At 38.8% G+C, this 13,369-nt stretch overlaps 1 protein-coding gene across 4 annotated transcripts in view; it reads left to right on the forward strand.

Annotated features, from left to right (window-relative positions):
• Nucleotides 1–13,369, forward strand: part of LOC100754252 (disco-interacting protein 2 homolog C) — a 391,750-nt gene that overhangs the window by 353,609 nt on the left and 24,772 nt on the right. For all 4 annotated transcript variants that reach the window (XM_027405065.2, XM_027405067.2, XM_027405066.2 and 1 more), the window contains 2 exons: nt 1,410–1,578; nt 2,808–2,978. In XM_027405065.2, coding sequence (XP_027260866.1) covers nt 1,410–1,578; nt 2,808–2,978 — 340 coding nt within the window. The remainder of the gene's footprint in view (nt 1–1,409; nt 1,579–2,807; nt 2,979–13,369) is intronic.

Genomic DNA, 13,369 nt, shown 5'->3' on the forward strand with positions numbered 1-13,369 from the left:
TACATTATATGATTTAAGTAACCCAGTTTAATAAGAATTTTAATTTTTTAAGTTTTTCTTTATTTTGTGTTTATGGGTATTTATCTCTATACATGTCTCTGCATGACATTTGTGCCTGGTACCCATGGAAGTATGAAGATCCCTTAGAATAAAATTGCAGACATCAGAGGCCAGACTGTGGTGGTGCATGCCTTTAATCCCAGCACTCAGGAGGTAGAGGCAAGTGGAACTCTGTGAGTTCGAGGCCAGCTCCAGGACATGAGTTCCAGGACATGCTCCAGAAGCTACACAGAGAAACCCTGTCTTCAAAACAAAACAAAACAAAACAAAACAAAAGAATTACAGTCAACAGTTGTGAACCACCACATGGATGCTAGGAATTGAACCTGGACCCTTTGGAAGAGCAACTCCAAGATAAGAATTTTTAAAGAGAGGAAAAAGAAATAGCCAGTTTAAATTTAAAAAATAATGATTATTTAAAGTTTGATTTTCCTTCTTTGTATGTACCTGATCTCCACATTCTCAAATTAGTAACTACATTGAAAAGGCCATAGGGAAGGCCAGTGTTTGCTATATTTCCATTTGACAAAAAATAAGTGAAACTTTGAAATGGAGACATAGAGAAATGAAAATTTGCCACAAATGCCCTTTTGTCATGTTCCCTCTACAATGTTTCTCTATGTGAAGGATCCTGTTCAAAATAAGTTTGTGGGGTCATTGAGTTTCCTTATATTTTGTGAGCCAGCTAGGCCTTCTTGCTTTTGGTTTTGAAATTTCAAAAATGAGATCAGCCGCAGTAAAAAAGAAATAGCTTGTACTAGTAAGATTACAAACACAGAATGGGGGGGATGGGTGGATCTTTTGGTACAAAATAACAATGATGTAGGTTTCATCTATGAATTTTTGTATAGCTAAAATATCTCTAAATCTCATAATATTTGTCTTGGATCTTTTATTATAATCTGTATTGTTAACAGAACAAGTATTGTTAATTCACAGTGATAAACACTAAGAATGGCAGTTTAAACAAATACTTTATTTTTTTAAATCCATACCAATTATCTAATCAATTGATTGTGAATTAAAATATGTAATCGGTCATTTTCCTAAGTATATTCTCAAGTATAAAGTTAAAAAAATAAGAATAACTGTACTTGTCCTTTTGTATGGTGGGTTGGGCATATTGGAATGCAAATTGAAACTAGGAAGGTCAAGTGTCTGACTTTGTTTGATTGTCCTGATTTTCTTCTTGTATGGCTTTCTTAATCTTTTTACATCTGACTTTTCTATATATCTTACATACAATGAAAGTTTCTTGCTTCAAGTGGTCCCATTTATCAGGGGTGAATGTTACTTTCTTTTCCATCTGCCCTGGATCCCAGCCCTGATAGCCTGTTTTGTCTTTGCAGTGTATACTCTGGGCATCAGTCCATTTTGATTCCACCCTCTGAGCTGGAGACCAACCCTGCCTTGTGGCTTCTTGCTGTGAGTCAGTACAAAGTCCGGGATACCTTCTGTTCCTATTCGGTGATGGAGCTTTGCACCAAAGGACTGGGCTCACAAACTGAGTCCCTTAAGGTAAGCAACCCTGCTAGGGCCTCATTGCTCACCAGCACTGCAGGCCACTCTAGTCTTGAGAAAAACACTCATGCATTAGCTGAAGTCAGCACAGACAGCTGAAGTGTAATCTGCTTGGAGATTGATTTGGGGGAAAATGAGGTTTTAGGTTTTAAACATGAATAGCTTCCCACTGCCACAGATACTTATAAGCAGTACTTATTAGTAGTTTGTCCTAAATTCTCCCAACAATGTTGAAGAGATGATAAATTTTTCTCTGTTCCTATCTGATTTTAATATTCAAGTAGAAAGTTTTAAGTTTATACACATTCATCTTTAGTTTGTTGAAAGGCCTTTATTTGAAGGTCTGTGCTGTAGCAAGAATTCATTTTGCAACTAAGTGTTTTGGTGTTCACTTTTTTCCTTTTATTTTTTTTATTTCATTTTACATTCTAACCACAGTTCTCCCTCCCATCCCTCCTCCCCACTAGGCCACCCCCTGTCCACTCCTTCTCATGGGTAAGGGCTCCCATGATGAGTCAACATAGTCTCGCTTATTAGGTTGGGGTGGGGCCCAGTAAATAGAGAGCCATCATTAGGAAGTTGTCTAAGCACTTTAGTTTTGCCTTTCTGTTTAAACATATTTCCCATTCCCCTATGTGAGTTCTTTTTTAAAAGTAAGTGTGTGTGTGTGTGTGTGTGTGTGTGTGTGTGTGTGTGTGTGTGTGTGTGTGTTGAATATTCTACATGTTTCCTGGTACCTGTGGAGGCCATAAAAGAGTGTTAGTCCCTTGGAGCTGTAGTTACTGACAGCTGTGAGCCATGAAAAGTGGGTGTTAGAACTGAACTGGGATCCTCTAAAAGAGCAGCAAGCACTCTTAGCCACTGAGCCATCTTTCTAGCCCCATTTTATGTATATTCTTGTTAGGTCATTCCCAAAAGAATGCACATTAATGTTTTCTCTTCCCCAATAACAGTGCTTGCCTCAGCCATTTCCTTTTGATCCTTGCTATTGCTTCAAACATGTTTTCAATGGCATCTTTACTATTTTGAATGCCTGTATGGTTGGTTTGATTTTATTGCACTGACCTCTTAGAATGGCTTATGGAACACTTTGTGTACAGATGGTACTAGATTGAAGAGCAGTATTGGATTATCATCATTTCTATGGGATTCTGAGTGAAAGGGTGTCTAGGTTACATAGCTACATACGTTGAAGGTTTAGTTAGTGTCCCTCTCCTTATTTTCAGGCACGAGGACTGGACTTGTCCCGGGTAAGAACCTGTGTGGTTGTGGCAGAAGAGCGTCCCCGAATTGCCCTTACACAGTCTTTCTCAAAGCTCTTTAAGGACTTGGGCCTCCACCCACGGGCCGTTAGCACTTCTTTCGGCTGTAGAGTGAACCTGGCAATTTGCTTACAGGTAGGTTTCATTGAAACCAGTGAGTACTGTGTCACACGAGTGAGTCTCAATGCCAGGTGTGCTCTGCAGAGTTGAGTGAATTTTCCTTGACAGATGCTACCTATATTAGATGTATCTCCGAATACCTGCTTACTCTTTCTGTTTTTAGTTAGAGACTGCATTTATAGCCATTATTCGTATCATTTATTCTGTCCTGTAATGTTTTAACTTTGCCACAAGAATAACTCTTGGCCAAAAATGGATTGTCAGACTTTTATTTTAAAAATTGGATACAAGAAAATCATCAACGTCAGTGGTTCTTAACCTTCCTCATGTTATAGTGAGCCCCAACCATAAAATTATTTCATTGCTTCTTCATAACTGTAATTTTGCTATTGTTATGATTTATAATACAAATATCTGATATGTGACCCTTATGAAAGGGTCATCCAACCCTCAAAGGGGTTGGAGCCCACAGAGTAAAAATTGCTGATCTATGTGGATTCATGTGTAGATGGTAATTTCTGGAGGGAAAATTTTATTATGTTGAGCAGGTCTGGAAAGTTGCTGTTGCCATGCAACATAGAAACAAAAAGGCTGCATTTCTATGAAATAGCTGGGAGGGAGGCAGCTCTCTGAAGGAAGCCTAGCAGCAACAACAGCAAAGAGAACTTGGGTGGTTTTCCTTTTCTTCATTGATCTATTTCTTGGTTCCCTTTACTATTTCTTTCCTTTTTTTGATACACTCATCTGTGAAGGGATAGATGCAAGATTAAGATTGCTGAAAAAGAACAAATGGGAAATATGTTTGAGTGCTTCCAGTCTGTGCCCAGAACTTACCAGTCCTGGAAGGGGTGCAGGTGCTCCCTGAGCACACAGAACAGCCGCTGGAGTAAAGCAAATGGCTGCAGAGCCCTATCTATACCTTGCTACTCACTGTCCCTGTCATTAGTACTCATAAAGGTGGCTCCTGCAGTCTGCTATTCAGAAAGCTCTTGATCTGCTTCTTTCTTGTCCATTTTAGATGCTTGTATTTAGCCACTATGTAAAGGAGCCAATATACAGTTATTAGGTGTAAGGAGAGAAAATTAGTCTCAAGGAGTACTTAGGTCATATTTTTTTATTCATTTGTTATGTATACAACATTCTGCTTTCATGTATATCTGCACACCAGAAGAGGGCACCAGATCTCATAACGGATGATTGTGAGCCACCATGTGGTTGCTGGGAATTGAACTCAGGACCTCTGGAAGAACAGCCAGTGCTCTTAACCTCTGAGCCATCTCTCCAGCCCCATATTTTTTAACCAATGAGCTAAAGTTCTCCAAGGAAAAAATAAAATCCAATTTTATTTAGAAGCAAAATCAATTATTTTCCTATTACCATGTATCGGTTATCATAAATGGTTAGCCATGCTTTGTACTAGAAGTGGAAGGCACAAAAGTCCACCTCTTACAGGGATGTGCAGCAATAACACAATGGAATACTTCCACCTCCTGTTTGTGATTTCACATTAGTTGAGCAAAGCAACTTGAGAGAGAAGGTATTGGTGGGGGCAGCCTCTTTGATCACATGATGCTCACAGATGAGGAAAGAGGAAGTGAGAAGGGATTTCCCTATTAACATTAATTACTGCAATAGAAGGCAAAGTCTTGTGGCTCTTTATTTTACAAAACTGAAAATCTGAGGTACTTTTAACTCCTTAGTCATTCATTGTATCTGTCCACCTAAATGTACAGTGTTTTAAGGTGGTTTACAGAGAATGAAGGTAGTGTATAGATCTTTGCCATGAAGTTCCTAGCATATGAAGTCCCCACAGGACTTCTTCCATAAGCAGTAAATATTTGCTAAAGAGAGGAAAGTCTTTGTCAGAGCTGCCTGAAAGTTTACATAGGGAGTTCCAGGTATGTGGTATTCATAAGTCATCAAACATGCTGGGATGGGGTGGGCTTTCTGGTAATGCAGCTGCCTAAGTCATCCATTCTCCTGTAAGTGACTCTTCACCTGTGTTCCTTTAAGTAAGCACAATACACCCATTGATTAAGTAAGCTAAACTTGGAATCAGTTCATTGGGCATTTGTTCAGGTCAGCATAAATAGGCATTTGCTCATGTCTCCCCAGGAGAAATAGCTCTATAAGAACATAGAGCTACCATCATAACTCTTAAGTCATAAATGTGTATATACATGTATACACACACAGTTATTGTTTTCCCCTAAGTATGTTGCTTTCTTGAAATGATTCTTTACAGTAAAACATTGTGTCAAATTCAGGCAACCAGAGAAATCCTTGCTTCCTATGCACCTGGCACCTAATGGTTATCTGATAAATGTGTTGTAACAGTGTTGAGCAAATGAAGTATTAGTAACTTCCTAATGGAAGATAGTAATGTATTTTTACTATCTAAAAAAAAAAAAAAAAAAAAAAAACCTGAGTATGGCTACTAACTTGAACTTTACTATAACCTAGGACTTATGGCCCTATTTGGAAGTCTTGGAAAAATCTTCAAGCATTTTTGTACTTTTTCATTTTTCCATGATTTCATTTTAATTTTTAGCCAGCTTTTCCTTTTACAGATGTAACTTACTATTAAGTTAAAAATATCAAAATGTTTGATAGTAGAAATTACCTAAAGTAAATGATACACAAAGGAAAACAGGCTTGTGGCCTCTTGCCAAGGGAACCAGACTTTGCTACAGAAGTAACTTGTGAAGGGCTGGTCCTTGGGTTTTGTACCCTGCATGTAACCAAACATAGTAGTGCATGCCTGTTATCCCAGCTCTAGAGAAAAGTAGGCAGAAGATGAGGACAATCAAGATCATCCCTGGCCACTGGTGTGTTGAGACCAGCTTGGGATGTAATTATAATTTTAAAACTTTTTTATTTAAAAAAAAGTTTTTTGTCTTTTTAAAAAGTAGAAACAGATGTGCCATTTCTAACATCACTTTCCAGAAGGCTGTGGGGCAATGACTCATAAGCTCTCACACATCTATGCTTCTGTACCTCGGGAAAAGGTAGTCCATCTATGTTCTAGGCTACTGCCACCCAAGGTAAAATTTACCAGAAACTAATGAGTGATAAAGTTCTTGCCCTTGGTGTATACTTCTTATTGTCAATGAAATGAACGGTCAACACATAGATTTTATTTTCTTTCCAGAAAGTGTGAGTATCATTTGTTGGTGAGGAGGATAAAAGGATAAGATGTGACTTGGGCAAAGGCAGGTATTTTAGGGTGGGTGATCAAAGAAGTCTTTGGACAGGTGCCAGTTTGCAATATATATCATGTTCACAAAAATGATGGAACTCTGAAAAAATTATAGGTGATATGGGGCATGGGTAGTGAGTGATGTAAAAGCTCTAGGGAAGGCCTGTTCATTGGAGAGATTCATGTTCTGATATTTTTATAAGATTAAATACTATCTGACAAAGCTGCTGAACAAACAAAACCCATGAAACATATAGGTGGGAGGTTAAAAATCTTTATCTTTCTTTCCATGCTATTTTCTCTACAAGACACAGTATGAAATAAGATGTGAGCGAGATCAACGTGCAAATTGAAACATAAAAAGCTAAGATATTCTCGAGGTTTTCCCACCTTCTGCCTAAATGGTTAAAGATGTGAAAAAATTAGGACTTCTCTTTGGAAGACCAGAATCACCAGTGTACATAGTATTAGTACATCAGTGGGAATATGTGCTGTCAGTTGATGGTTATTTTTGACACATGGTTTTGTCCATAGCTCTGATCACCATCCTTCCATACTTTCAATGAGGCACTGAGACTATGGAAAAATAGATAGTTATAACGAGGAGATTTGATCTCTCTTAGACAGTAGTTAAACAGAACCTTGTTCAGACTAGAAAGGGAGCCTCATCCATGTACATCTGGACTTTAAAAGTCTGCTTCTTAAGGATAGTGTTTTGTAAAATTAAGGTGTCACTTTTGGGAGATTTCCTGGCCTTTTAGGCTTCTGTGCACTTTATAGATTTGGATTTTTTATTAATTTATTTTTTTACATTCCAATCCCAGTTCTCCCTCCCTTCTCCCCTCGTGCTCTCCCCATCCCACCCCTACCTTCTGTCTGCTCCTCTGAGAGGGTAAGGCCTCCCCTAGGAAATCTACTAAGTCTGTCCCGTCATCTCATTTAGGCAGGACCAAAGCACCTCTTCATCCCCCACACCTTGTGTCTAGCCTGAGCAAGGTATCTCTCCAAATAGAATGGACTCCACTAAGTCAGTTTGTGCATTAGTGTTAGTTCCTGGACCCATTGCCAGTGACCTCATATATTATCCCAGCTGCACCATTGACACCTATATTAAGGGAGTCTAGTTCAGTCTTATGCAGGTTCCTCACAGACCTGAGTCAGTGATCACTAGATCTGGTCAGCTGATTCTGTGCGTTTCCCCATCATGGTCTTGACTCCCTTGTTCATATTATCTCTCCTCCCTTACTTTGATTTTACTCCAGGCCCTTGGCCCAATGGTTAGTTGTGGATTTTCTGTATCTGTTTCCATCTGTTTCTGGGAGAGGATTCTAGCTTCTCTGAGGTTGTGGATTGTAGGCTGGGTATCTTTTTGCTTTATGTCTGGTATCTACCTATGAGTGAGTATATTTGTCTTTTTGGTTTTGGCTTACTTTACCCAGAATGATTTTTTTTTTACTAGTTTTGTCCATTTGCCTGCCAATTTTATGATGTCGTTATTTTTAACAGCTGAGTAATACCCCATTATATAAATATACCACATTTTCTTTATCCATTCCTCAGTTGAGGAGTATCTAGGCTGTTTCCAAGATCTAGCTATTACAAATAATGTTGCTATGAACATAGGTGAGCAAATGTCCTTGTGTGAATGTGGCTCCTTATGGTATATGCCCAACAGTAGTACTGCAAGGTCTTGAGGTAGTTTGATCCCTAATTTTCTGAGAAATCACCATACTGATTTCCACAGTGGCTGTACAAGTTTGCCCTCCCACCAGCAATAGAGGAGTGTTCCCCTTTCTCCACATCCTTTCCAACATTGGTGTTTTTTATCCTAGCCATTCTGACAGGTGTAAGATGGAATCTCAGAGTGGTTTTGATTTGTGTTTCCCTTATGACTAAGGATGTTGAGCATTTCCTTAAGTGTCTTTCTGCCATTTGAGATTGTTCTGTTGAGAATTCTCTATTTAGCTCTGTACCCCATTTTTTAATTGGATTATTTGATAGTTTGATTTCTAGTTTCTTGAGTTCTTTGTATATTTTGGAGATCGGCCCCCTGTCAGATGTGGGGTTGGTGAATATTTTTTCCCATTCTGTAGGGAGCTGTTTTGTCTTGCTGACCATGTTCTTTGCTTTACAGAAGCTTCTCAGTTTCAGGAGGTCCCATTTATTAATTGTTGCTCTAAGAGTCTGTAATACTGGTGTTCTATTTAGGAAGTGGTCTCCTGTGCCTATGCATTTACATGTATTTCCCACTTTCTCTTCTATGAGGTTCAGTGTGGATGGATTTATATTGAGGCCTTTGATCCATTTGGACTGTTTTGTTAGTGTTACCCCAAGATATTTTATGTTATTTGTGACTATTTGTAAAGGGTGATGTTTCTCTGATTTCCTTCTCAGCCCATTTGTCAACTGTATATAGAAGGGCTACTGATTTCTTTGAGTTAATCTTGAATCCTGCTACCTTAATGAAGGCGTTTATCAGTTGTAGGAGTTCTGGGTAGAATTTGGGGGTCACTTATGTAAACTGTCATATCATCTATTTTTTTCTTTAATTACTGAACCAAAAGGCCTGAAAAGTAACTTGAATATTCAAAAATGAATCCAAATCATGCTTTTTTTTCTCTCTAGTGCTGAAAAAACACCGATAAATACCATTTAAAATGTATCCAAGGGGCCTGGAGAGATGACTCAGTTTTAAAATGCTTTCTTTGCAAGGACCTGAGTTCAAATCTTAGCCCCACATTAAAAAGGAATCCAGGCCTGGTAATACACGATTGCAATCCCAACACCAAGGATGTTAAACACAGGAGAATCTTAAGGCCTCACCAGCTGGCTAGCCTAGTCTAGATGGCAAATTCCAAGTCAGCAAAAGACCCAGTAAGAAAAGTAGACAGTATTTGAGGAGTAGTACTTGAGGTTGTCCTATAGCCTCCACAGGCACATCTATAATTGTATACATACATATACAAATATATCAGATAGCATGCCATTTTAAAGTTTAAACGGGAGCCAGAGAAATGACTAGTTGGATAAAGGTGCTTACTGTCAAGACTGATGGTGTGAGTTTAATCTCTAGAAACCGGGTGGTGGAGGAGAGTACTCCCACAGCTTGTCCTCTGACCTTTACACATGCACCGTGGTACATGTGTTCAACATTCTTTTCCCCACACCATACACAAATAAATGAATACAATTTTAAAAATTAAACTTTGGAAGGAATAAATTAGGGATTTGTTTTTATTTTTACAAACATCTGTTTCACCCAGCTATTTTCATCACCCAGCCTCACATATCTCTTTACCCATGGTTTGTCTTATGTGGAACAACCTTCTCTTCTTTGGAGTTCATCCATGCCTCTTGTTGACACTTCTATCTGGAATGTTCCTGCCTAAAATGGGCTGTTTACTTTCTGCATGGCATACACTGTGCCCCTTCCTGGTCCCTTCTGAGGCCTTTCAGACTGCTTAGATGCAAGGACCTTCATTCCTTTTCCTTTTCTTGCCCCACACTTTCTGTAAGCAGCCATGGTTGGGAAAAGCTTCACTAATAACCCTCTGTAGGGCTCAACACACTCTCACATACACTGATGCCGTCACTTCTGAGTATGAATAAGTTTCTGAAAAAATGCTAAAACTGTAGTCCTTTAACCATCACCCCTATGCATTTCAACAGGAATTACATTGCATCCATTAAATGAATACTTGGCTTGGTCAGAGTTTAGTGTCCCATGTAAAAAGCTTATAGCACTTCTGAGTTTTCCCAAAATGAACTCATTGTGTGAATCTTGATCAAGTGAATTGTTTTTACAAGTGAAAATGGACATTCAGGCTTTGTCTGTAAGAACATACTCAGACAGACAGACAGACAGACAAGCAGGACCTTTTTATTAGGACAGCTTCTAGTTAGATCCTCCCATATTCATGAAGGATAAAATTTAGTCATTGGTTTTTACTATGAAAGAAAAGCCTAGAGAGGTTAAGTGGACTTTGCTAATTGATAGAGTTATGAAGTAAAAACAAAGATATCTGTAAGAATGAGCCATTTATCATTTTGAGGAATGGTATTTCTCAGAATCTTGAGCTATAAAAATGATGTAATTTTGATTTATTGAATTTATGATGAACATAGATTTTGGAAAAATCAAATTATGAGTTTAATGTTTAATTAGCTTTAACATCAGTTTCTTTTTCTTCTTCCTTCCTTCCTTCCTTCCTTCCTTTCTCTCTCTCTCTTCCTCTCTTTTTGCCTCTCTCTCTCTCTCTCTCTCTCTCTCTCTGTCTCTCTCTCTACCTCTTTATCTCTCTCCTTCCCTCCCCCGTCTCTCTCTTTTTTCTTTCTTTCATTTTTTATTGACCCAGGGTTTCACTATGTAGCCCTGATTTCTGGAACTCACTATGTAGAGCAGGCTGGCCTCAAACTCACAGAGATCCACTCTCCTTTTCCTCTCAACTGCTTGGATTAAAGGTGTGGGCCACTATTCCCCTATTAACATCAGTTTCTATAGTACCATTAAACAATGTCATTCCTGTGCCGGGAACAATTTCCCATAGCTTTGACTGCTGTTTAAAGCAGAGAAACTCTCTGCATTAGCTATATAACCTAAAAATTAGCATCTTCTTTTCATTAAAAAAAAAGAAGGAAGCCGGGCATTGGTGGTGCATGCCTTTAATCCCAGCACTCGGGAGGCAGAAGCAGGTGGATCTCTGAGTTCGAGGCAAGCCTGGTCTTCAGAGCGAGTGCCAGGATAGGCTCCAAAGCTACACAGAGGAAACCCTGTTTCAAAAAACCAAAAAAGAAAGAGGGAGAAGAGAGAGAGAGAGAGAGAGAGAGAGAGAGAGAGAGAGAGAGAGAGAGAGAGAGAAAGGAAAAACAATGCCTTTCATCTCCCAAAGGAGACCTCAGTTGTTTTCTTATTAAGGAACAAAAAACTTAACTTTGAATGCTGACCTTTTTATTATATGGGATAAGATGAGTGATTTGTCTGAGAGGAAATCTTGTCTATAAATAACTTTGTAGAATTAAATCAATAATAATAATTCTGGTCAACCTTAAATCTTCAAACTCCCACAAAGAAAAATACAGTCATCACAATGATAGAAATAGAGTCCTTGATCATTAAAAAGAACAAAATGGAATGCTTAAAGGGCAGTATAACTCTCAGCATAAAACAAATAACTATAATTAAAGAGTTTAATTAATTTTAAGCTTTCAAGTGACTTGTTTTCCTCTGCCATGTTCTTAGATGAGAGAAGTTAATAATAAAGTGTTGTTGGAGATTTTTGCATGCTCTGGGAGTTAATCACTGTCAGCTACAACTTTCCTGTTGTCTTCTACTGTACATTGTCCTTGATAATTAAGACTCCCATCTAAGGCTGGGCGGTGGTGGTGAAGAGGCAGGCAAATCTCTGTGAGTTCAAGACCAGCCTGGTCTACAAGAGCTAGTTCCAGGACAGGCTCCAAAGCTATACAGAGAAACCCTGTCTCAAAAAAAAAAAAAAAATACTCCCATCTGAGATTATAGAACCTGTATCCTCCATCACTTGAATTGTTCTTTGTTACAGTCAAGAAAAGTTCCTGGGTTTCAGACTATGCTTTGAACCAAGAAACCAGAACCTGAGCTGAGCTTGTTCTTTAAGTCAGTGGGACCAGTAAAGCTATAACACTCTCCAGCCTGAGCAGTTGAACACTGATTGCTTACCAGCCCTTTAAAAGGAAACCCTCACTGGGCATGTTTTCCTACAGGTCAGAGTGAGGTCAGGTCTGGTGTTGGTATGGGCTTTTCAGAAGATTCAGCTCAAAACAGAAACAGATAGTATGTGAATAAATGGACCATGTTCCAGTTAAACATTTCAGATCCAAGCAAAATGGTCTTTGGCTGGACCCTATGATTCTCATTCCATTTACCAACTTGACAGCTAATGGCACAGTCTGGCCGATTACCATCCAGTGAATTAGCTGTGTTTTTCCTATATTTTGCCCATATCAAACTGAATAATCCACCTTGCCTATTCCATCCCCACTCTCCCTAAAAATTTGGACCTTTTTGTTTTTGTTTTGTTTTTGTTTTGTTTTTGTTTTGAGACAGGGTCTAATGTAGCCCAGGTTGACATCAAACTCCATGTGTAAAGGCGAAGGAGCAAGTATACAATGTAAGAGCCTGGAATCTGATACTTTCATAATTCAAATGCACCCCTGATGCTTTTCTTTTACTAATCTTATGAATAGGGTACCATAACTGTTAATGTAAAGACTTCTCTTTGTGTCATAATGAGAAATGTAAAATTATTTAAGGAGTTGAAGAGGTAGCTCAGAGGTTAAGAGCACTTACTGCTATTGAAGGAGACCTGAATTTGGTTCCCAGCCCTTATGCCTTCTATAAGTGCCTACATTCACAGGCACAGGCACACATGTACATGCATAATTTAAAATAGAATACATCTTTTAAAAAACTATTTCAAATATATACTGTGAAGTGAAACATTAAGATATATACTTGCAAGTGCCATTGAAAAAAGAAAACTCAAAGCACCATAAAGTCACTGTTGAGGTGTGCTATCTACTTTACTGATAAAGATACTGCCACAATTAGCATGCCATGATCTGTCCTCTACTTCTCTTTTGTGGTCTGTGGATATGTTGACATCTTTTCAGTTTTTTTTCCCACATTTAACAGTATAGTATGGTTAATTTTAATGGTTTCCATATTTGACATTGTTTTGATCTTGTTATTACTTTGTTCCTTGCTTTCTGCATTCTCTTCCCCAACCCCATACCTCCCTTTTCTTCATCCCATTCTTAATTGTGTTGTTTTGTGTGTCTCTCTCCTATGTGTGTTCTTTGTGTTTTGTGTCTGTTGGCCTGTTGTCTTTTCCTTCTTTCTTGTCCCTACCCTCCTGCTGCTTGTAGCCCCACAGGCTGTGGACACTGGCCGAGCAGGTAGGGGACTTTTCTGTTCATCACACCAGTACATACCCACCTCCTTACCTCCTGCCTTTCTAGCTTCCAACACTGGGACAGGCTGGAAGTGCAATGCAGAAATTGACAGGCGCTCTGTAGGCCTGTGGCTGGGGTACTACCTATAGTAGATGGTGCATCATCATGAATTTGATCATTGGTTCCTTTGCTGATTTAGTCTACTTCCATTTCCCATCATTGTCCACTTCTTCGTACCTGTTTTATGCTTTGCTTGTTTTTAATTGACCGCCTATGG

The sequence above is a fragment of the Cricetulus griseus genome, chromosome 3 (assembly GCF_003668045.3).
Source record: "Cricetulus griseus strain 17A/GY chromosome 3, alternate assembly CriGri-PICRH-1.0, whole genome shotgun sequence".
Lineage (NCBI taxonomy): Eukaryota > Metazoa > Chordata > Mammalia > Rodentia > Cricetidae > Cricetulus > Cricetulus griseus.